This window comes from Apaloderma vittatum, unplaced genomic scaffold (genome assembly GCF_000703405.1).
Source record: "Apaloderma vittatum isolate BGI_N311 unplaced genomic scaffold, ASM70340v1 scaffold38203, whole genome shotgun sequence".
In the NCBI taxonomy this organism is placed as follows: Eukaryota; Metazoa; Chordata; class Aves; order Trogoniformes; family Trogonidae; genus Apaloderma; species Apaloderma vittatum.
The window spans coordinates 736-25,012 of NW_009708107.1; the positions used below are offsets into that span (position 1 = coordinate 736).

The 24,277-nt window shown below is 43.6% G+C and overlaps 1 protein-coding gene across 2 annotated transcripts; it reads left to right on the forward strand.

The window, feature by feature from the left end:
* The first annotated feature begins 7,597 nt into the window (after positions 1-7,597).
* ZDHHC3 (zinc finger, DHHC-type containing 3) lies at positions 7,598-23,003 on the forward strand. Of its 2 annotated transcripts, none has more exons than XM_009866434.1 (6): positions 7,598-7,927; positions 10,586-10,710; positions 12,971-13,067; positions 14,715-14,796; positions 16,662-16,792; positions 22,761-23,003. In XM_009866434.1, exons 1-6 carry the CDS (start codon positions 7,622-7,624, stop codon positions 23,001-23,003), a joined length of 984 nt encoding a protein of 327 aa, XP_009864736.1. In that variant the 5' UTR covers positions 7,598-7,621. The 2 variants fall into 2 exon arrangements, with proteins under 2 accessions (XP_009864736.1, XP_009864737.1); XM_009866435.1 differs by lacking the exon at positions 22,761-23,003 and adding an exon at positions 19,388-19,689.
* Positions 23,004-24,277: the final 1,274 nt, after the last annotated feature.

Genomic DNA, 24,277 nt, shown 5'->3' on the forward strand with positions numbered 1-24,277 from the left:
ACTCATTCAGTGCAGTTTAAACCCAGATGTTTGGGTTATCTCTGGGACACTTGCTGCTGGAGCTCTGGGTCTCACTCGGGCAGGCTTTTCCTGTTGGTCCCTAAGAGAAGAGGACGCTACAGGGTGGGGGGTGGGTGCCTGCAGCAGCATCACTCCGAAAACAACTTGCCTGTAGCTCAGCCAGCCTCTGCAGATGTTCATTGTCTGAGCTTACTATGTCCTCCGGTCCCTCTGTGGTGCAGACATGACCTTTTCCTTAGGGCGATGTTCTGGGATACAGCTTTTCTGCTTTCTCGAGGGAAGACAGCAGGTGATGTAAAATATGACAAGACAGAAAAGCTTATGGTCAGGTTTTATTTCGCCTGTCCTGGGCTTAGCTGGGTGAAGCAAACCAGATGTGAAAAATGGCAACTGGAACATCAGATGTGACGTTATGTGTGTAACCTTAAGGTTGCAGTAGAGAAAATGTGAAGTTAAAGCTTTCCTAATTAGAGCTGCATGTTTCCCAGGTTGTGCACACAACAAGAAAGATTTGCCTGTAACTTGACTGGAACTGCAGTGCAGCAAGGCTGCCAGTAACACTTTACACGTTGTCCTTTTGAGAGGGAGTCCAAAAGAGCCGAGCCAGCTTGCCTCTGCAGGTTCTGGGTGCCAGAGACCTCCTCATCCAGCCACAGCTCCCAGCTGGGGGAATGCGAGCTGCCAGGGGTGAGGTGCTGGCTCTTAACCCTGCATTGTTAACTCCTGCTTATGGGAGAAGGAGTAAGCATGCAAGGTAAAAAAAACCACCACAAGCAGAGGGTAGGGATGGGAAAGTAAGGAAATGAGAAGGAAGCTTACAGAAGCAGAGTTTGGCTAAATAAAAGAAATGTTCCAGGAGCTGTAATAGCAAATTAGACAAGGACACAGAAAACTTGGTGTTAATACCCTTGGACAAGAGAGGAATGTTGAATGGGAGGAAATGCAAGGCAGTAGTTGTTGATGTTTTTGCTGCCAGGCCGTGGTGGATGGCATGTTCACGAAGTTCAGCCCCGGGTTTTGCAATAATGCAAAGCTGATGGGGGCGACCGATCTTAAATGTGGCGCAGCGTGCAGAAGTTAAAGCGAATGGGCTCAAGTTGAAACAGTAAGCGTGAATAAAGGTGAAGTCTTGCACCATTTAAAAAAAAAAAAAGACAAAAAGCCAATGAGCCATACACAGTCCTAGTGGGAAGACATTAGATCTACACCATAGATACAGAGAGAGCTACAGCAGGCAATAAAGGGAGATAGCAATGTGCTGGACATCTCTGTTCTTTGTGGTGCCCTCTTGAATCACTGATGTCCAATGTAGCACAGAATAGATAAGCGATATACTATGTATTTGCAGGTAGTCTCATCTCCAACTCTCAGTATTTCAAAGGATAACAAAATTAATGTTTTCACTTAGAAAGTGTATTTGTTTTATGGAGGCAGGGATCGCTTTTGCTTGCTAATACAAGAGTGAGCCAAACAAGAAGCGTGTCGTTTGCCAGCTTGGGAATTCTTCCCTGCATTTCAAAAGCTCTGACATACAGCAGCTTTGAACCTGCAGGTTTTTCCAGTTCTCTGAGGCAGCAGCTTCAGTTTCTTCCAGGCTAACTCTTAATGCCCCAAAGGTGGATCACAATGGTTGTGATTTTAACTCCAGGCCTTTTCACGATAGAGGTGATCTTTTTTTGGTCCCAGCTCTATTAATGTATGTGTATTTTCTGTATTTGGTTTAGATACTTGCTGAGGTGTAGTATTTAGATTGAAAATCTAGATGCCTTACATTTAGATTGAAAATCTAGATGCCTTTATACCTGTATCTCCCCTTCCTCTGTATGACAGGGAAGAAGTGTAGACTCATGTGTGTTTAGTTTCTACTTTAAGACTTAGATGACAGAATTTCTCTGCTGCCCTTTCAGCTCTGATAATTAAAAAGTTATCCTACGTTGTTTTGGAATAATTCACACTTACTTTCCATCTCTGCTCAAAAGCTGATTAAGATCATTGACTTCATGGTAAGACCAAGTTGGATTCAGGTCTGAGCTTCATCTCTGTTGCCCTCACGTCCCATTTCCCAGATGTGGCCCCAATTTTGTCGCTTGTCCGCAGCGGCTGAGTGTTGCTGTACCTTGAACCGTGACTACGTCGTTGTCTTTGTCTCCTCTCCTTCGCTCAGACTGGCGGCTCACAGGCCTCATAGGCGGAGGATGCAATCTCTTACCAGGTCAGGCTTTATTGCATTATAATTTATTTACACAATGCATATCCATTAGTTAAACAGAAACGATATAGACATTAACCAGGAAACTGTTACCATCTATCATGAGAGATTGTGTACCACAAACATTAGGACAGGGGAAAAAACCAAACAACAAACAAGCATGTTCCAAATTGGGAAAGCATGGCCTTATTTTCCTGTCAGTTCTACTAATGGAATTCCTCTGGCACTGCTGAAGTTGCTTCTTGTTTACACTGATGTAAATGGGAGGAGGACTCTGGGGTTTGTGCTTTTCGTGGCTACGTCTCTTTTCAGCCACTTGCTCTCAGCCTGACCCAGGCCCTTGGGATGGGGTTTCTAGATTTGAGAGATGTGATTTCCACCTCCCCTGCTCTCCTTAGGGAGAAGTTCCCTTGATGTATTCATATTCCTGTTCAAATGCATTCTTCAGAAACGCACAACTTCAATTAAATCTTCCCCTCTAATAAGATACTTCTAATAAAAGTGTGATTTTAGTGGGATCCATTTTTACTAAGGTCTTGTTTGCACGTGGCTTCTTTGAAATAATAAATTAAAAATGAAAAAAAAAAAAATTAGATTCATCAAAAAGGTTGATGATGTAAACAGTTTTCTAAACCACAACTACAAAGCAGCGTTGTAATACAGCCACTTACTACCTTCATGGATAGAAAAATGTTCTAACCTTCTGGTTTTTTGTGTGCTCTCTTGTCCCTTTTCCATGGCAGGTGATCCCAGCCTGTGCACTGAGCCTCAGAAAACATAAATTTGTCTTAAGCCTTGTGATTTTTTTAGGATTATTTTTAAAATGGGTTTAATATAATTCACATTCTGATTTCTTTATGCCGTGTTTCTTCCGTGGGGGAACCAGAACTGTTGAAATGACACAATGCTGGTAGCCAAAGGTTTTGGGGGAATCCAAGATGTTTCAAAAAGCAAACATGTCACCGATAACATCAAACTAAGGCTGAATCCGTACTCCTGAATGTGACTGGAATTTCCAGAAGGAAAATGAAAACTCATCTATGCTGGGCATGGGGCTGGTACCTGCTCACAGGGTGGCTGGAGCAGGGTGACCGGCGCTGACCTTGCCCTGTGACATTTTGATCCGAGTCATGGGGTATCCCGCCGGCACGGTGTGAGGCTCCCTGCCTGCACCTTCCCTCTCACTTTTTAATCCAAGAGGAGTCATTTTTAGATGAATTTGACGTTTTGGATTGGGGTTGGCTTTGTTTTGTTTTTGGTTTGTTGCTGGTTTGGGTTTTTTTAACTGTGTGCGGAGTCTCAACATGATTCTGATGGAAGTGCAGCTCTCGGTAGAAAACTTAAGCCTGCTAAAAATAGACTTGCTTTTTTTAGTTGCCTTTCACTGACCTGTCAGAAACATCCCGTTGACCCTCTGCGGAGCAGAGCTTGGCACTGCCGTGCCAGTGGGCGTCTGGGTGAATCTGCAGGAGACAGCCAAAAATTCTCAGTGTAACTGGGCTAGTCTGTTCTGCTCCTGCTGGTCAGAGAAAGCTTTTTAGGTCTTGCAGGAGCAAGACTGATATATATGCTGATATTTCCTTATTATCCCTGATGGAACTTGCTTTGTCAAGTTTTACAGGCTTGTTGTTAGATTTGGGCTGTATGAAAGTGTGGCAAGAGGAACGTAGGTAAATATCCTGTTGGTTAGAAAACACAGTTTCACTGCTGTTGCAAAGGGAGATTAAATATGCAGTGTTTTAATCTACATAGTTTTAGGTACAGAAGAATGAAATAAACTTGAAAATGCCCTCTCTTGCAGTTTCTATCTGTCCATCTACCTGGGGTTTGCTGGTTTTATTTGAAGGGATCTCACTTGCCTCGTTTAGCTGTCATGAATAGAACATGCCTGCTGTGCATGTTCATTTCCTTTTGGTGACAATAAGAATCCTAGAATCATAGACTGGCCTAGGCTGGGAGGGACCTTAGAGATCATTTAATCCAACCTCCCTGTCACGGGCAGGGACACCTCTCAACTAGATCAGGCAACACATGGGGACCGAACAAGAAGTTAACTTTAGTGTTGTTTTGCAGTCTCTCAAAATACTGTCAATGAACCACGTGTGTCATAGGAGTTGTTCCAAAATATCTCTTTAAAGTATGTAAAATCCCAAACTGAAAACCTCAGGAAAATGCCCGTGATCTGCCTTGGTCTCCTCCTTCTTTTAACCTGTTTCTCTTTTTTTTTTTTCCCTCCCCCACTATTATGGTTTCCACATAATTGGCAGACCTTGCATTTCACTTCATTCCTAGGACAAAATGTAACCTCTTCTCAAAGTTTAATGATAATGGACTTCTGCTAGAAAGAGTGGTTGCAAGGCACACAGCAATACTCTCGTTTTCCAAATCCTACCCCTCTGCTGAGTAATTACATGAAAATCTGCTGGGTGACGATGATGACGGCATTAAGCTTGGTCTTAAGTTCTGTAACATCAGGCCTTTCAGGTGCATGCTGGCCGAAGGCCCACAGCGTTCCTTCGTTCATTCCTAATGCGTTCTTTGGTGGTCTGAGGCCATTAAAAAGGAGATTTTTGGCATGGCTTGTGGCAGGTCGAAAAATGGTTACTTAGTTTGCGTAAGGGCATAATAACATATTTCTATGATGTTCATTGTAGCAGGAAGTGGATTTTAATTTGTTTTATTTACATTTCCAACATGTATATTACATGGTTTTTTGATTACTCCCGTAATGCCAAATGCCTTCCAGATAAAAAAAAGATGAAAAGGTCTTTGCTCTGACAGGTCGTTAAGCTGAATTGATGGGCGTGTTGTCTCTGCAGCTCACACTTACAAGAGGGTGCCCTCTCTTGTAGCCTGACACCTCGATTAAGTCCTTAAGCCCTTTGCCTTCATTGTTTATGTATTGTTTGCTCCAGGGCAGGAGGATCTGACATATTCCATCCCTGCCTTAGGAAGTAAGTTCTGTGCAGCGTGACTGAAAGGCAGGCCTGTCAGGGCAGGGTGCTGCTTCCTCCCCACTACAGTCTTTTTTACTTTTTTTTGATGTGGTTTATATGAAAATACCACGTTGGACAACATAAACAAAACCAGATGTTTGTGTGTATGAACAAGGAATTAAAAAATGGCCGAACAAACAGTAACGGGGTCATGTAGGAGAGAAACTGGGACTCTTAAGCTCCTATAACTTGCCTGGTAAGGTAATGTATGCTAAAGCACATAAATGTTATTTCTCAAATAACGAATGCTGCTTACCTACCCATTGCTGATTTTTTGTTTCACTGCCTGATGATGCCTTTAGAGGCAAGCAGTGAGTAACAAAGTGTCTTCAATAACTGTCTGCCAGCCAGGAGATGGAACAGTTACACAGCAAGAGCTTTTTTATTTTTTTTTTTTTTAACATTTTTCCAATTTAGCTCAATAATACTTCTGAAAGAGCTCTTATTGGGGTGAAACTGCTTCTTGTGTTTGCGAGAGAGATGAATTTCTATTTGGCTGCTGAAGTGGGCTGTTGGGGACTGAACATGTGTTTTTTTTAGCTTTCAGCCAGCCTCTGCCAAAACTGACCTTAAGGTGTGTCTTGCCAAACTAATTTCTCTGTTAAACGGAGCGTGCTTCTCCTGGGGCTGCTTCGTTCCTTTGCTTTTGGGATAAAAATCCTGAAAGTCTGTGTTCAGGACTATCCCAGCTTATTACTGCGCCTCATGTGTTGAGTCGAAGACTGTTTGCAAGTCGAACACCTAAATTACTGTTTTCTTCCTTGTCCTTTTAATGCGATATGATGGTACTATCAACTAAACATTGTTGTCACACATGAGTCTTTCATTATGCCAGCTTAATTTTGAGCTCGCAAGCCAGCCTAGCAATTGTAATAAGATTATTTAATAACGCAACGAAGCTTAGCCTGTTTCCTTGGGGGAGGGACCGAGTCTTTAAAATACTTACACAAATACCTAAGCATCCCTACAGAAATTGAAAAAAAACTAGGGAAAAGGTATGGATTTACTAATAGGTCTGAATCTAGACCACCAGCTTGTTCAGGTAATCGCTGTTTCTGAAAATTATATAGCTTGTCTCCCTAAGTATCAGGAGTCATGAGGCTAAATTATAGCTGTGGTTAAAATGCCAAGTAATTACAACGTGCCATGTGAATTTTGTGAATGAGGATGTTTTTCGGTTTGTTTCTTTTTCTTGCCAAAGTCAACGAGATCCATGCGTGTACATTGTCTTAGCTTTGTTAGCTTAGTTTTGAGGGACATTTAAGGTCCTAGGTGCTTTTGTGATCCTCTCTCTTTTCTGTAAAATGTGCCCACTGTGTATAGGCAAGAGCGACGCTTTTTTAACCAACACAAAAATAGCTTCAGTATGAACTTTTTTGGCAGAAAACACAATTAGCGGCAAACATTGTCTCCATTTCTCTGATGTAAAATGGAAAAACATGCTGGGATTTTTTTGGGAAAGAAAAAAAAAAGAGTAATCCTTGTACACAGAAATAGGTGGCTGCACCCTTCTGCTTACATATATATAATTCAGTGCATTTGGTGGCAGAGTTATTGTATCCATTTTTGTGAAAGGTGGGTCTGTATGTAGACATCTTATTTTTCTGAGTGCCTAGAGCGTTGTGCAAACACCCCGTTAAAGAGTGTCTTTGGAAGAAGTTGCCAGGTGTACAAAGAGTTGCTTTCAGAGTGCGGCGGTGCTCCAGAGCCGAGTGGCAGATGCTCGTGGTGCGGATTGTTTGATCCTTTGCCAAAGTGTGAGGAGCACCCTTTTTTGTTTTCTTAAAATTTGTTTCCTCACACTGAAGCCGTACTCCCTGGAGCCGTGCAGGTTCTGGCTCCAAGGTGAACCTTACCCCCTGGGTAGACGAGGTGCCCGTGGAGACAGAGATTTGGAGTTTTACCCCAAAGCTGCAAGCCAATTGAAAAGGAGAAAGGAAACTTGTTCCACTGGGTGAATTCCCAGTGATTGTAGGAAAGACCCTTCGCCAGGTCTGAGGCAGCAGAAAGGGACCCTGCCAGCCCTGCCAGGTCTTTCCTTTCATCCTCGCGTGACCGTGTCCAGTTCTTGCCTCGGCTTCTGCTGGGGCAGCTCCTCGTGGCACTTACCTTGCCCCTCCTCTTGGCGGGGTGGAGGTGCCACATGGGTGGGTTTAATGTGTAATTAAGCAAGTCCTAAAAGCACTTAGAGAGCTTTCTGACTAAGAAGTGTTCTAGTAAGTGCAAGAGTCTGGTATCCAAATCCATTATTTTGTGTGCTTGATGTATTTATCTTTTTTTGGTTTTTCCCACGTGATCCCCACCGCCCTTAGCCCAGCGGAGATCTGTGTGTCTTGCAACACAGTGAATGCTGTTTCTGACTCTCTTTCAGAAGCAAGTATGGACATAACAGCCTATGATGATCACTCCAGTCCACCGCTTCCGAGATATTGAAAGGAAACCTGAATACCTCCAGCCAGAAAAGTGTGTTCCACCTCCGAGCCGCGTTTCGCTGGGAACAATGTGGTTTATCCGAGATGGCTGTGGTATTGCGTGTGCTGTCGTGACCTGGATGCTGGTGTTCTACGCCGACTTTGTAGTCCTTCTTGTCATGTTAGTTCCATCGAGAGATTATGTTTACAGCGTCATCAATGGCACGCTGTTCAACACCTTGGCTTTCCTCGCTTTGGCCTCACATTTTCGTGCTATGCTGACAGATCCAGTAAGTATCTCTCTCTCTGTACGTCTTGGGAGGAAACAGGTGATGTTTTTCTTGTCTGCTAGATGTTGGGTAGCTCAGCTGCCAAGCGAGTGGCAGATTTAAATGACTTCTGTATGCCAGCCTGCTGAGCAGGGCTGCTGATGCTGCATGCTGATTTTTCATCCCACCTGAGTCAGATGAGAAGTCAAGGGCCCAGCTCTCGATTCCCGTGTGGGCAGCTTCTCTTTTTGCACCGGGAAGGAGAGAGTTCCTCTCTGGCACCGTTTTCTCCCCTGTGGCAGATCTGCTGTTTGTGGCTCGTAGTGTCTTGACAAACAGGAAAGCTGGAAAAGCTGGTTCTGGTTGTCAGCCTTGGCAAGTGTTGCTCCAGCAGGCTAGAGCAGAACGTGTGGTGTTTTGAAAAGCCGTGTTACCATCTCTTGTACTAGGGAGTGAGCTGAGTGTGTTGGACCGTGCTGAAATAAATACCTCATGAGCGCTGAGAGCTGGCCCTTCTTAGGTAAGAGAAACATCGGAATTGTAAGACCTCCCATACATCTCTGTAGGACGTTCCTTTGCAAGAGAGCTGCTTTCTTGGCTTTCAGCTAGTGGGAAGATACTATTTAGTACCATGATGCTTCTGACTAACCCGTGATGGTTTTACTTTGCTTAATGACGTGTGGACCGTAGATTGACTTCAAAACCCCACCTCTGCTGGTCATTGGAAGGGAAAACAAGCTTAGGTTCTTCTTGGCCCCTTCCTTCAGAGTGTTCTTGCTGTGGATTGGCAGTGTGCCTCTGATACTTAATTTCCTGCTTGAAACCTTGTTGGGTGCTGCTTAAATTTCAGTGTAATCTTTGTTTCTTAGTTTCCAGCTCTCCCAGAAGCCACAGCATGCAGAAATGGCTTGATTTGGGGTGATTTCAAGGTTTTATGGTAAAGCCTGATGAATTGCATGCCCCTGCTGCTGGACGGAACTAGAAACAGCAGCTGAGGCTCCGAACCTTCTGGTCGCTGTACAGGGGAACAGAGAGTTGCAGCAGTTGTCCTTGTTAGTTATTGCATTTTGTGTGCCTTGAATGCCTTGGGACCTTCAGGTTGCTGGAATTATTTTGCAGAGCTAGCAGGAACTCCTCTGAAACAAAAGCTGTGCTCTGAAGCAGGCTGGACCAGCAGCTTGGAGAGGCAGATAAAATCTTTATGCAGACTAATTGGGAGAAGATATGTTAATTCCTAGTGTGTGGTGGGATTTATGTGGCGAGCCAGTGGGATTGTGCTTTTTCTGTTGGGGTTTTTTATGAGGAAAGCAGCAAAACAAAACGGAGGAGGGAAGATAAAGTGAGGGGATGCAGCAACATCTGGCAGACAGCGTGAGTCAGGAATGAGGGAAGCTGCTGGGATGTGGAGAACCATTCCAGGAGCAGAACGAAACAGAAAGCACTGCTGAGGCAAACAAACAGGATCCTTATTATAAATAAATGAACACCTGAATTCCTCAGCTTTGATAGCGTGTGTCATGCTTTTCAGGAACTGCTTCCTCTGGGTTCTTGCAGAAAACATGCCTGAGGTTTTGAGCTTTGCTGCATGTTAAAGAGAGAGAACATGAGTTGTAGCATTTTGGGAGATTGGGCTTGGTGATTTTTGAACTGGTCAGGCCCGTTGGGAGGTTTTTTTGTGGGAAACGCCAAAGACTGCTCAGGAAAGCTTTATACTACCGGTTTAACATGCAGTTTTCTCATTGATGTGCATTACTCCCGTTCATTGCTGTTAGGCAGTTGTACAGTTGTGTTAAAAAGAGACTGTTCCATCAGAAATCTGTTAAAAAAGTACATCCCTATTTTTATTTCAATATAAAATCCTTATGCCCATAGAGGTGCATTTGTGCCAGTGTACCTGCACTGATTTCATACTGCACAGTTCATGACTTTTTTTTTTGGTTGGTTTGGTTTTTTTGTTGTTGGTTGGGGTTTTTTGAGCAAATTTAGAGCCCTAGAAAAGCTGGAAGCTATTGAACTTGGGGTTCTGCAGCAGCAATACCTTACCTGTTTCAAGACACATATTTTCAAGTGGAAATTGCACTGATTGTGGCTCAGAATGTTTTACCCGCTGCAGGTGCAGGCAGGGCAGGGAGGGGGAGTGTAAGTCTTATTCAGGAGTGAGGATTCTTAGTGTTCACTGTCTGAATGTTAAACCCTAATTTAAATAACAAATACAAAATGGAAGCACGGCTATTAATACATGCAGTGTTTACCAGCAACTCTTAGCCTACACAGTGATACTTCAGAAGTAGCTGCTTCTACTGGAATTAAACATCTGTGGTTTCCAATCTGCGATATGAAACACTGGCATCATCAATTTGTTGATAGATATGAAGAGAGAGGGATGAGGATTGTTAAATGGTTTAAGGTTACTGTGGGATTACAAAAGATTAATTCCTTAAGTGAGGATTTATTGATGTTCCGAACAACAAAACCCACTGAAATTATGTTTAGGTGTATTAGGACCTCATTTTAATTTTTTTTTCTGCATCTTTTTGAAACTATTGAGCTTGAGGAAGTTTCTATTTCTTTCTCTTCCCTGCCGTCCCATAGTTGTAAGTCATCCTATGGTTCTTAGCACTCCTAACGTCCAGAGGTTAATCTTCTGGTTTGTTTGATTTTGTGTTTGTTTTTCTGCAGGGTGCTGTACCCAAAGGTAATGCCACAAAGGAGTTCATTGAGAGTTTGCAGCTGAAGCCAGGACAGGTGGTTTACAAGTGCCCAAAGTGTTGTAGCATCAAACCTGACAGAGCGCATCACTGCAGGTAAAGCCTCTCTCTGAGGACGCTCGGGAATTACCCACCTTGATCTAAATTGTTATGGGAGTCTGAGACTGGGTGGTTAGGTTGAGAGATTGGCATCCAGATGCTGTTGCCAGACATGCTGGAGCTTCTCTGAAAAAAATCTCAGGCCTCTTAGGACAAGTTTTAATCTGTAGCAGACTGGGGCCACTTCTTACAAAGTGAAAAACACTTAAAATGAATGTGGCTTTGACTCCAGACCTGCAATTGTAATTCCATAAGTTTTCATGCAAACGTGCCTTAAAACAAGGCATTATATACCAGGGTGCATAGAAATCCATAAAATGTAACATCTCTCAAAAGGTCACTGTCCTTTCTAATTTTGTTTTTATTCACAAGCCCATTTGTCTAAATGTAGATTCTATTCAGAAGTGGTATTGAAGTTAAAACTAAAGTTCAGGTAACTGTATTTTTGAAGAGTTCTGACTTCCCCGTTTTCATCAAGCGCTGTGACTTTGTTTTGTGCTTGGTGGTAGATCAGTGCACGCCCACTGATCTGTCGTGTTCTCTGCCTTCTGGTAGGATAAACTTCCCTGAAGGGAGTAACTGATCAGGAGCTTTTCAGTACTAAAGGCAGCGAGCAAAAAAAACCCAACAAACTACTTCCTAAACTTCTCTTCTGCTTTTCAAGCAAGTGAACCTGCTTTCCTTCATGAGTTTGCGCTGGTGTCCCTTCTTTATCTGCTCACACCCCAGTACAGACGGGGAGAGCTCCTATCACGGTTTTCTCAGGTGTCTTGCGCTACCGAGCTGAACAAACTTAATCTGCTCTTTGCGTTTCTCATTTTTTATTTTCAGAGCTTTAGTTTGCAAATGTTTTTGTAGGGTTTTTTTTTTATTTTAATCAAAATCAGGAGTTGAAAAAAAAGGAGCCATGTGATCGCGCCTATCACTTATTAATGCTGCTGTAAAATCCCCTCTGACACTTCTTCAATTATGAATGAAACTTTGTATCTAAAATGCTGTCTTGCTGGTGACTCGCAGCGTAGGTAAAGGAGAAAGACTCTTCGGCTAAACACCAAACCTCATCTGCCTGCTCCTTTTTCTATGTTGTAAGGTAACTTTTTAGGCATTAAGATTTGGGAAGCTGATCTGCTGAGTGCTGGTGCCATGGAAAATCTTAAGTCAAACCTTTTTTTCAGTGGGACAGGGGGATTTAATGGACTTGCTCACGTCAAGGCTGTGGGCAAGTGGTTTCCAGGCACATATCCTTGGGGATTGCCCCCTCCTACTATAGAGAATGAGCGCAAGGCAGTTCTGACAGAGAGGTTTGCCATCAGTTATTCATATGTGCTCATAAGAACGTGTTTATACTCTTATTTGAGTTTCCCTGAAGCATTTGGGTATAGGAGTTTATTGTTCATATTAAAGTCAAAGTATTTTTTTGTCGGAAGAAAAATGAAATTAGCAGAGCCCTCGATCTTTTCTATTTCAGCACTGTCAGAATCATTCTGGAACAGCCATTTCCTTTTTGGGTCTATTGTTTGTTTGTTTCGGGGTTTTGTGCTTTTTCATATTTGATTTCTGTGCTTGTTTGTGCAATGTGGTATCAGGAGGCTGTCTTTCCTCTCTCATCATATGAGAAAGCGGCAGAGAAAAAGACTTCCTTTATGATGTGAGTTGAAGCAGTTACTGACTAAGCAAGAGAATGATGTTCAGACAAAGCAATAATCTTTTAATTATTTGACTTCCAGGCACAACGTGCATGCTGGCAAGAATTCTGAATTTTGATTTTGATTAGTCTGGTTTTGTGAAGTGCTTTAACATCTAATTATACCTTGAATGTATATTGCGGTCCTGTCTTCCTGACTGACTGCTACAGCTGGTTTGTGCTAGTGTGTGGCTTACCTTGATGTCAAGAATCTTTTCTGATGCTTTCTGGTTTTTGGATTACTTTTTTTTTAATACATGGATGTTTTCACAGACCAGATAAACTAAATCACAGATGTTCAAACAGTATTGTGGCAGAACCACTGACGTGAACATTATGCTGAGGTGTCTTACTTGGCATTAATTTTTTACAGTGGTGATTGTGTGTTGTGCGGCTCATTTTGAACAGGCATAGTTGAGTGAGCAAACCACAAATATAAATGTGGTGACCATCAAACGTATTCAGGTTCAGCTTTCACCTCTGAATCTTTAATTTCTGCGTCCCCCGAATCCCCGTGAAATCTTGTGTTCCCGGAATGAAGCGTACTAGAAATAACCACTCGTGTTCTTTCAGTGTTTGCAAGAGGTGTATTCGGAAAATGGACCATCACTGCCCGTGGGTCAATAACTGCGTAGGAGAGAATAACCAGAAGTACTTTGTACTGTTTACAGTAAGTATTTTGCAGGTGGCGTGCGAGGTGGGCGGTGCAGAACTGTGGCTCTCGGGGCTGGCTTTCTCCTCTGCCCTGGTTTAGGAGAGCTTTGCAGGGAACCGCTGCAGATTTTCGTTTTGCTAAGTAGGAAACACACATCAGCGACAGGGAAAAAGGCATCCTGGGGAGCGCTTGCCAGGGTTCTGTGAGGTTTGTTCAGCCCCTATTTGATAACGCAAGTAGTTTATTGTGGATTGTCCTTTTACACTGTGGGGCCCCAGGACATCTGTAGGGTTCCTACATGTTGTAGTTGTACGAGTACCCGTGTGGGATCATATGATAAGAGCCAGTGCCACATCTTAAGCGAGGAGTGGGAAGTCTACGTCGCCTTTGGCAAGAGTTATCCACCTTTTCCTCGCAAGAGGTCTATTTTTGTACTTGAAAACCAAGGAGGTGTTTGACTTTTTGTACCATATCTGTGGCATCGTGAGTAAGAGAACAGGAGTGCAGACTCAAATACTCCGTATTTCTGGAAGGGCTGAAATCTGTTTCATCAAAGCGAGCTGCAAATATCCCGTGGGAGTAGCGTGAACATTCCAAGGCTGAGTTTCACCGATGCTCTGTTTTATTAATAAATCTTCTGAGACATCTGTAGGCTGGAGGAAGAATCTTGTCCTGTTATCAAGGGGGAGGTTTCCCATTAAATGGAAAGGATTCCTGCTCTGCGGTGTGCTCTGTTAGGGTACAGATCACAGAACAAAACAAATCCCGCTTCTTCCCCTTGAGCAAGGGTTTTTTTCCACCCTGAGGAGTGAGATAGGTGTTCTAATCCTATGAAAAAGGATTTCTGTTCCTGTTAAAAGTGACATTTGCTTTCAAGTGGGCTGTATTAAACACTTCATTTAGTTGAGAGAAACAACATAAGGGTTGCTAGTTCTGTTCTCAGTTGTTCTTTATGAGACCCGCAGAGGTGAGAGAATAGCAGCATGCTCATCTTGCAAGGAAAACCAAAATATTCTCACCTTTTACTGCTTCCACAGGAGTTTCTTGTAAGAAAATCTCTATTGCTTCTAATGTCAGAGTCCATAGGTTCAGGAAAGTCATCTTTTTAGCTCCGTCTCGGTAATTGTAGCGTGTGTGTAGCATTGCATGTAGTTTAAAGCTTTTTGTTACAAAGCTAAGTTTAAGTAGAGTACTAAATTTTGAGAGGATCTTTCCATGCCAGTGTCTGCCTGAAGGAAAAATGCTTATTTTTTAAAAAAAAAGAGTACCATTTTTCTGAAACTCATGCTGGAAAACAGATGAAGTGGATTTTGCGGTTAAAACCCATCAGCTGTTGTTTCTCTGGGAAAGTAGGGTGCTCTCGAGAACAAGGATGTGAGTTTGACAACATGAGACCTCAATGCTGAAGCTGTCTGTCTCCTTCCTGTTCCCTCAGAGCCATCAGCAAGGCCAGCCAGAGTCCGTGTGGCCAGCTCCAGGGGGCTTGTTTAGGGGGGATGGGAGGGCTTGGTGAGTTTTGGGGTGGTTTGCGGTTTGGTTTTATTGGTTTGAGGTTTGGGGTTTTTGGGGTGTTTGTTTTTTTTGTTGGATTTTTTGGAAGCATTTGGAAGATTTAGCGTTTTGGTCTTCAAGCTTACTTATATTGCATCCTTTATTTTTCAGATGTATATAGCACTGATTTCCCTGCATGCTCTAATCATGGTGGGATTTCATTTCTTGTATTGCTTTGAAGAAGACTGGACAAGTGAGTACTAATAAAATACTGCATTAAAATACCAGATTAGCCTACTAATAAGACCTTGCAATGCAATTTACTTGTAAGGCGACCCCTTTTATTCTGGTGTGTGAAGAATGCCATCAGGGCTCTGCTGTTACCTCTTATTTATTGTATTTTTATTTTTTTTAATGATCAGTCCTGGGAGTTTGTAATTATTTCTGACCTGCTGGGATCTCTATCCTGAAAATTCCTGTTTCAGCTTATGCCTGATACTGCCTAGGGAGAAGCTGAGATATAAAGACAACCTAGATAGTGCATGTGCAGTAATCTGCTGTGGACATGGGCGCAGCACTAATTTCCTGAATCCCAACACAAGATAAGAAGAATGCATACGCTTTTTTTTCAGAAGGGTGATGTGAATCATTCTTGCAAGACTGCCAGGAAAACATGCTAACTCAGATCCAAAAATCCACCCTCAAAAGAACAAACAATTCCTTTCGACACACACACAAAAGCCCCTGAACAACCCAAACAAACAAAAAACACCCCAGCCCTCGTTCTGGAGCAGCCAGTGAGGAAATTTTCTTGAAGCCAGATAAGATGTGTTTTGAAAAACACAGGTGGACATAGAAAATCCTTTAGGTAAGGCCGAGTGAAACAGATGACCTCAGAGTTTTTCAGCTTTCTTGAGTTTGCACTATAGCGTATGAGGAAAAATAAGAATTTGGCTTAATCTGCCTTTGTCTAGGTCGACTTTATCACTGCAGAAAATTCTGTTAAGATGAAGGTTTAAAAGAGAAGCTACACATGAAATGGAGCAGAGGGGAGTCCTCGCCAGTGTGCTGGGGAAACACCCAAGTAGGAAAGAAAGTTGTGTTCTTGAAGTGTTACAGGAGGGTGGGTTTATTTTTTGTTTCGCTTGCTTTTTAAGCTCACAGGAACAGTCATTTTATTGTTGAATATTCTCAAGAATGTCAGAGCTTCCCTGGGCACCTTTCTGAGAGTGGTGACTGTTTAGCTCAGTTTGACAGTTTCAGTAAGGGAAACTCATGGCTCAGCAGGTGTTTTGCAGCTGCTGCATCACCTGATCCCCTTTTGACTTGTCTTGAGTTTAGCTAAAAACCCAGTTCCGTTTAGTGATTTTTACTTTCCAGTTTCGTCTCTTCTAGGAGGCTGCACTTGCTGAAGTTAGCAGCATGTTTTTGCAGACAGTGTGTGCTACTGGCAGTGATAACACCTGAGGTTTACAGTTACTGCCTGGGACTGGGATGCAGAAAGGCTCTTGCTGATACTTATTCCCATAGTGACCAAGGCCACTGCTGGCTCTTGTGTGCCACGCTGGGGGTGCCGGGTAGTGAGAGGGGTCACAAGGAAGTAAAAGGTTGCACCTCCGGGGGGTAATAGGCAGGACAGGTGACCAGCGAGAGTATTCCATCCCATATACGCCATATTTACTAGAAATTGAGTGATCACAAGAATTTTGTCCCTTTTCTGCAATGGCCGGTGTCCAGGGAGGACTCCATCTGACCTCCTGCTTTTGATCCGGATCCTGAGTTCCGAATCCAGCTCCCTTCATCCAGCTCCTGCCGCCGCTCAGCCTGGGGCTTCCCCAGTGCCTCCTGCTCTGCAGCACCAGTGGGGATTGATATTGAAGGAGGGAGTCGGGGTTGCTTTCAGGCTACTATCTATAGTTGTATATAGTTCTTTTATAATTTCACTATTATTTCTATTATTGTTTCATTAAAGCTGTTCTGTGTTTATTTCTCTAACCCATAAGTCTCTCTGCCTCATTCCCATTTTGGGGGAGAGGAGGGGGTTAGAAGACGTCTGTCCATGTTAGTGGCCGGCCCAGCCCTAACCCGCAACACGACTCCCTTGTTTTCTCTTCCCAGAATGCAGTTCCTTCTCTCCGCCAACGACGGTGATTCTCCTCATCCTCTTGTGTTTCGAGGCTCTCCTGTTTCTCATCTTCACCTCGGTTATGTTTGGGACCCAAGTACACTCCATCTGCACTGACGAAACGGTGGGTGTTGCGCACGCTCTCTCCTTTGCCCTGTCTCTCGCCGTGTGTAGAAAGAGGGAAGGGGTTGTACCTTGTTGCATGGGGCGTTTGTGTATGTGTACCCTGTGAGGAGAGATCCAGTGCATAAGCTGAGCCAGCACCGTGCTGGACATGCTCTCTGGGGATTACTGGGAGAAGCAGTATGCACCTATGGGCTGGCTAGGGTGCTGTGTTGACGGTACCTCTGGTAAGGCAGGTGTCAGTAACTGGGATTGCTCCACAGAGAGTGTTCATCCCTACGGCTTGGAGAACCTTTTTTTTTCCTTTAATGAAGTGCTATTCCATTGGTATTGTCTGAAATTGAGCTGTGTGTCCCCTGGTGTCACTATTTACAGCTTTATGTGCTGGAAAGCCAAGATGAGGAAGTGGAGGAGAGATATATACATATATACATATGCACACATTTCTAGTCTAGACAATTTCCAGTTTTAGGTGCTTGTTAAACAGTTCAGAACTTCTCGGCAGAAGGAGAAAGGGAGTGGAGTAGGCGCATGGAAAGCTGCTGGGTATAGCCTGTTGCAAAGCTACCCCATTCACCCCCTGTCCGAGGACAGCATGGCTGAGTGCCAGTGCATTCTGTCACGCATCCCTGCGGATTTTTTTCTTTTTTTGAAAACCAATTTCCATGAATGTGTGCTTTACAAGTTTTCACAAATATCCATAAAACGAAATTCCAGGATTGCTACATTTACCATGAGCTAACAGACATTCACAGGTAAATCTTAGCGTCAGGTCCAAAAGATGCCTGCTCCTGCGGAGCCGGAAACTCCCGAGGATGTCCCTGCACTTGTGAGTGCTGCCGGCCTTCACCAAGCACGCTCAGAGACCTGGAGTGGTTGAAGAGGAGTGATAGTCCTAAAGGAGTTACCACTCTTCTCTCCTCCTCTACTTTTCTTTCCCCTCCACTTGTTTGCCCGTGGCCAGCTGAAGCTGAACAGGGACTTTCGCTGCCGTCGTGAAGCTTGACTGGCATTGTGGGCAGTAAGAGCCCGTCGCCCCTGAGGCTTTCTTGCAGTAATACCTTTTATAACGCTTGGCTTCTGCGAGAGGCTGATGTTCATGCTGCGACTTTTCTGTGCTCCGAGGAGGACTTCAGCTGTTCGTTCTGCTGGGAAGAGCCCCAGGGAGGAGGAAATATGTCACACAGAATGACAAGACCCTGCCGAGATTGAGTTTGTCACTAAGTGCCTAAATTAAGAGTGCCGCCTGTGAAATCATCATCTGAGTTTCTCAATCTTTGAAACCTGTCAAGAGTTTTTGAAACCTGCTTTCTACAGCAAATAACTCTCCCTGCCCCAACCCCCTACCCCATTTTCCCTTCCCCTCAAATTTTGGGAACACGTAGATGTTGAAGGAAAGACGCCACAATCTAAAATCAAAAATGAAATCTGGTCTCCCCCTGCTGGGTTGTGGGTTTTCCTTTTTGTTTTCTTTCTTAACGTGTGCCAGTAAGGATTTTGTTCTGTGCGATGTCTCATTGTTGAGTTACTACCACCGAGCTAGGTGTGTCTGGCAAGCAATCTGTTCTGAGCCCAGGAGTATTTTCAGGTGAAATTCTTCCTGACGTGGTCTCTTGCAGTGACATTTTACTTCACATTTTGGAGATGGGGCTGTGTCTTGCCCTTTCTCACCTTCCTCTTCCAATCACTGGGAGACCTCCTTCCCAGAGATTTGAGGTGCACGGGTGCGTTACCGTACTTAATCATGGGAGAAGCTTACCTTGCAAAAGATGGGAAGTTGAAGAACAGAGTCATCCCGCCTGCTCCTGCTCCCTGCGGAAGAGCCGCTCTCTCCAGCGACTACACTTGGCCGTTTCACATCCTGTGGCAGCCAGGCATCACTTTCCTGCAAGACCAAATTCACCTTTTGGGATTTTGGACAGGATACAATTTAAATTTTTAAATTTTTTTTTAACGACTGACTAGCGAATGTTTCACCTGATTGCTTGACAGCTTAATTTTGTTCTCCTAACCTTTACTAAACCATGCCAAAGATCTCTCAAATCGGTCTCTTACTTAACCCTGTCTCCCCGCTGTCAGCCCGTGCATGTTTTCACAGTGATTCTAATGGAACATGATGAGGCGCCAGGTAGCTGCAGCTCTGCTGAGCCATGGGCACCTCCTGAGCTTGCTTGGTGAATCTGGGGGTGTTACAGAGAGGATCTTTGGGTTTGCGGCTTGTTTTGGGTTGGTTTTTTTTGCTTATAATGGTTTCCTCTGAAACTTCTCCCTCTGGTTAGCACAGAATGCTTTCAGCCATTAAAACACATACTTCTTGTTTGGTTTTAGGCAGTGGAGTTTTTTAGTTGACATCAGAGTCAGTTGGATGGCAGGTCTGAAAAGGTTTACGAAATACCTAGGCCTGAACAGGTAATTTTATTTCCAAGGCGTGCTTGCTGTCCTTAATATTTTTTAATGTAAAGCAATGAAAGGCAAGGCAGTGTAGATGCATTTTTATTTTCTTACTCTGTCCTTTGGATGAAGAGTAGACCTTTCCCCAAATCCAGCACTACAAAATCTGAGCATTTGACTGAAAATGTGGTATTTCTGTTTTCAGGGAATAGAACAGTTGAAAAAGGAAGAGAGAAGATGGGCTAAAAAAACAAAATGGATGAACATGAAAGCAGTATTTGGCCATCCGTTCTCTATAGCATGGCTTAGCCCATTTGCAACACCAGACCAAGGAAAAGCAGACCCGTACCAGTATGTGGTCTGAAGAATTCCTGACCAGCATTTCCACTAAAATAGAACCATATTACAGCACTACTGTTATAAGTTTTCCATGAATGTTTAAAACAAGAAGCAAAACGAACTTTTTTTTTTTAATGTCTATTGAGTGGCTGATAATTGCAGAGAAAAAACAAACCAGCCCTGTATTCCACAGTTTTAGACAACTCTGTATCTCTGGCTGAAACTGCTGCTGCTTTTTTTTTTCTTCTTTTTTTTCCCTTTCTTGGTTGTTTTCTTTTTTTTCTTTTTTTTTTTTTTTTTTAAAAATCTTGTTAACTTTACTGGCCTTTGTTTCTCTCTGCTTTCCATACGGCATAACTAATGTGAAGGGGATCCTCTTTCTCTGTTGTGACCCACCTCTTCGGAATAGATCCTCGTGCTGTCTCCCGGCTGCGCCGAGCTTGGTGGAAAGCGGATGGGTGCCAACAGCCCTGCGCGGAGACCTCAGCACGGCCTGAGGGAGCGCATTGCTCTTTCGGAAGCGAACCTGAACAGGGAAGCAGACACAACGAGTGAGCCAGTTGACCTGGTGATCGTACTTAAAACAACCGTTGCCAACACCACTTCCCACCCACCCTCTTTTTTTCCTTCCAGCCCAAGGACCGATTCCATCCCTCTGGCGTTATTTTGTCTGTTCCCTCCCTTGCGCGCAGGAAATTGTTGCCCTCTTAGGATAACCACGGCAGATTTACAAGACTCTTTGGATTATTCAATGCCTTACACGTGCGGGAAAGGAAGAAATCTGATTTTTCAAGTGTTTAAAGTAGCAGAATCCTCTTGTTTGTGCGTGTTTGTCTCAGTAAATGACTTGTTAGAGCAGTGCCTGCTAAACAGTGTTAACGTGAAAACCTGACGTGAACGCCAAGGTTACTCTAAAGAGTAATACTGACATGATGTGTAGGTGTACCAGGGCGAAGGAGTCAATATTCTTAGTGGTGCCCTGATTTAGAACTTTTGTAAACCTTTTCTCTTACGACTGCGTCCATTTCTCAGTGTGTAAGCACACGCACATATATGGGTAAGTGGTTTAAATTGAGAAATACTTACGGTAAGGAGCATGCGTACCGTTGTGAGCCGTGTGGTGATGAAAGTGGGAGGGGCAGAAGGCATTCTGAAAACGAGTAGAGCTAAACCATTCATAACTACACCCAACATCTTGTGTTCAGGCAGGAATTCTATTCTACTTTTGGGTCATTGACTCCCACGGGCTCATCAAACGAATTGCAGACAAAGGAAAAATACAAATCAGCTGTGTCCATGACTTCCAAGGAAGCTTTTCTTTCCTTGGTTTAAAATAAAATGGTATTTCTTTTTTTTATTTTTGGAAAGTGACCTGTTGAGACTGCTTCAAAGCCATGGGGGAAAGGAGGGAAATCAGGAAAGGAGAAATTTAATAGATGTCTCATTTTGGAAGTAATGTGAATGCTGCATCTTTCCAATCTGTCAATGCTTCCATATGGAAAACAAATGCAATAAAACTTTTCCAAAAAATCTTGTTTGCTGTTCTTACTTTCTTTCTTCAGTTTAAGCGCTGGGGAAAAAAATCCACAAGGGTTTCCTGAACTTTCAATTCTGTGCGCAAGCAGGCGGGACCATATGAAGGTTGACTGAGCATTCACTTTTTAAGTTTAAAAATTAGTTAATTGGTAACATGCTGACCTGTTTTATTTCACCATTTGGTGGAGGCTGCAAGACTGCGCAGCGGCAGCCACAGGCTGCACTTGTGCCTCGGTGGAGGAACAGCACATGACACGGCCAAAACCGCGAGCGTGGGAGCAGTGTGCCTGGGCTTAGCGTTCGGCCTCCGGGGCTTGAATTCTTTCCGAAATTGCAAACCCGGACCAGTTTTGCTGTTGCGTCATTTTTTTCTGCAGATTGCCTGCTGGGTTTCTGCTGATTTAGTGCAAGAAGCCAAGCATGAAGAAGCTTGCGAAATCTTCGCATGTAATTCTTTGGGGTCTGGGGTGTTTTCTCCCGGGGCGTGATGCGAAACCGAGCTGCTGCGTTAAACCGTCGTGTGATTTAAGAGGGTTACTGTGACGGCATCTGTGGTGCCGCTGAGCTGTCTTGTATGTTCATTTCCTCCCCCCTGCCCCGGCAAAGCTTTGAAACTCTCTGTGGGTCATTAGGGAAAATCCACAGGATTAGAAGGTCGCGAGTGTATTTTTCACCCAGCTCTTCTAAAAGTGCTCTTTTAAATGGTTTTAACTGAATTTGCTCATTTTTCCTTCCCTTGAGTATCTCAAAACTTGGATCCAGTGTTCTTGCTTTTATACGAACAGAGTTTCTGCATGGTCAATATTATATCACGAGTGTATCATAGGCAGCTGTAGATCTGACTCCTTTGACGTAGTACATAAGAAATTGTGCCCTGTTTCACATCGTAGTAGCCTTAAAAAAATATAAAATAAATCTTTAGTTCCTTATTTCTACACAGAGAAGACTATTGGGGAAAAAAATAAAAAAGTCACTTCCCAGATTGGAGGGATCTGTTATTTAAATGCAATCAAAATGTTTGCTTTACTACAAGTGACCTTCTTGGAGGGAGAATGAATCAGAACATTAACCAAGGCTCCGGTTCCAGTCTGAAGCTGCCACTTTCACCCGTACAGATTACCTCACCTCCAAGCGGGTATCCGTCTCATGTCGTAATTTGTTTTTGACGATTTGTTAAACGGAAATTATGTTCTTAAATATTTGCTCTTAATTGGCAGAGAGTAAGCTTGTTCTTATGTCAGCTTGTAGTGACAAGCCTACATGTGGCTATGGAAAACTCCTGATTGCTGGAAAAAGTCACGGTATTTTGCCTGTATCTGAACTATCGTAAAAATGCCCAAATAAGGTGAAATTTTAAGTGCTTTATTACTAGTTGGAAGGATTCAAAAAAGCCATGGGAGAAGAGGTCCATATTTCCAAAATGGATGGCTGTTAAGAAGCCACACCTCTTTACCGTAAAGATTACGAGCAAGTGATAACACAATAAGTCACCAAGATTCCCAGTTCTCTGTGAGTTTGGTCTTGTTTTAGGGTTTTACTGTTACATTTGAGGATGAAACTTTGGGTAACGCTGTACTTCATTATTAACTACAACTCGAATAACATCCTGGCTAGAGGCAGGCAGTTTTGCACGTGCTGCGAGGGTTGGTGCCCTGAAACCTGTTAGAAATGTGAGACAACCTAAAACTCTTCTCTTCCCACAGGGTATCGAGCGTCTTAAAAACCAGAAGCCAACGTGGGTGAAGGTCAGAGGCTGGGAGGGGATGAAGCTGGCGTTTGGTGGTGCCTTCTCCATGGGTTGGTTCAACCCTTTTTCAAACCTGGACTGCACGAGGCCGGTGCCGGGTGAAGCCGTGGCAGCGGCTCCCGAGTCTGCAATAATGACCCAAGAAGAAATCGAGCAGTTTCTTGCTCGAGATGTCGCCGTCCAAGTGTTACATGAATAAGCCAAGCGTCCGTGATGCCAGGAGCAGCTTTCAGGTGTTCGGTGGTTGGTTTTTTTGTTTGTTTTCTTTTTTGTTTGTTATCTTTTTTTAATAACTACTTGTCCTGGAGATCTAAGGAGTTGTTTTTTAACATACTTTTGGTACATTAAAAAAATTTAGGAGTATTTCTCCAGATGCCAGGTACAGCACTAGCAGAAGCAATGCCAGTCTCCAGGGAAAGCTTTTATAAGCGCTGAGATTCATAAGCTCCTTTTCAGACCTGTGTCACCTGCTTTATCGAGCTTTTCTTACTTGAATTTTAAGGCAATTTTGTAATTGTCAGATAGATTGGTCCCAGCTCCCAGAGATGTGCAGTCCTGAGGAGTGTGAGTAATCTTTTGGTTTTAGAGCCTGTTGAAAGACTAAAGGAAAAGCCCCGCACAATGGCCAGATTAGCCCAGCTCTGAAGGTTTTCTTGAAAAACGCGTCCCTTTTTAGTACATCCCATGGATGGTGCCTCTGGATGATGAAAGCTGCTGGTGCTCAGGTCTCAGCAGCAGTGAGGAACTGTGCTGTGGAAGCAGCAGATGGGTGAGGATGTAATTCCTTTGGGCTCAGAAATACCTCCGGGGTAAATTTTAACCCTCTGTGCTAGTGGGGCTGCCCCAGGCTGGTGGTGCTTGCCTGAGCATTGGCAGAGCTGCCCTGAGAGGAACGTGTAGTTTTAATTTTAGACTGTTTTTCAATTGGTGGTTGTTTTTTTTTCTTTCTGTTTTCTCCCTTAGCTTAATTGTCAGTAAATTTTTGCAGGATATTGGAGATGTGCTCCTGGTTCTTCCTCCCAGGGAACATGGTTGGCTTTATCTCCTCCTTGCCTGCAACACAGACCAAAGATAATTTGCTTCCTCTTGAAAGCAAGAGAACGGCATAGTACTGTGAAAGACCTATATGATATTTTTATTATTTATGGAGACAATATGAAATGGAATTTTGACCAGGTTTTGTTTGGTTTTTTCCTCCAAAAAAAAAAAAAAAAGCATCTTTATGTATTAATGTTGTGACATTCAGGGCTATTGTGGAGGGATGAGATTTTCTCCTGGAGCTGCTCTCTGCCACAGCAGTCCCTTTTTCTGGCAAAGGGACTGGGAACAAGCAGAGCACCAGGAGCACGGCTTGGCTAAAATCCAGAGGGTATTTCCAAATGGTCATCCCATCCCCTATCCCCTCTGGTTGTCCCCTCTTTGTCAATGAAAAATAGATTTTGAATCTAGGAACTTGTGTATTTGTGTAAACAG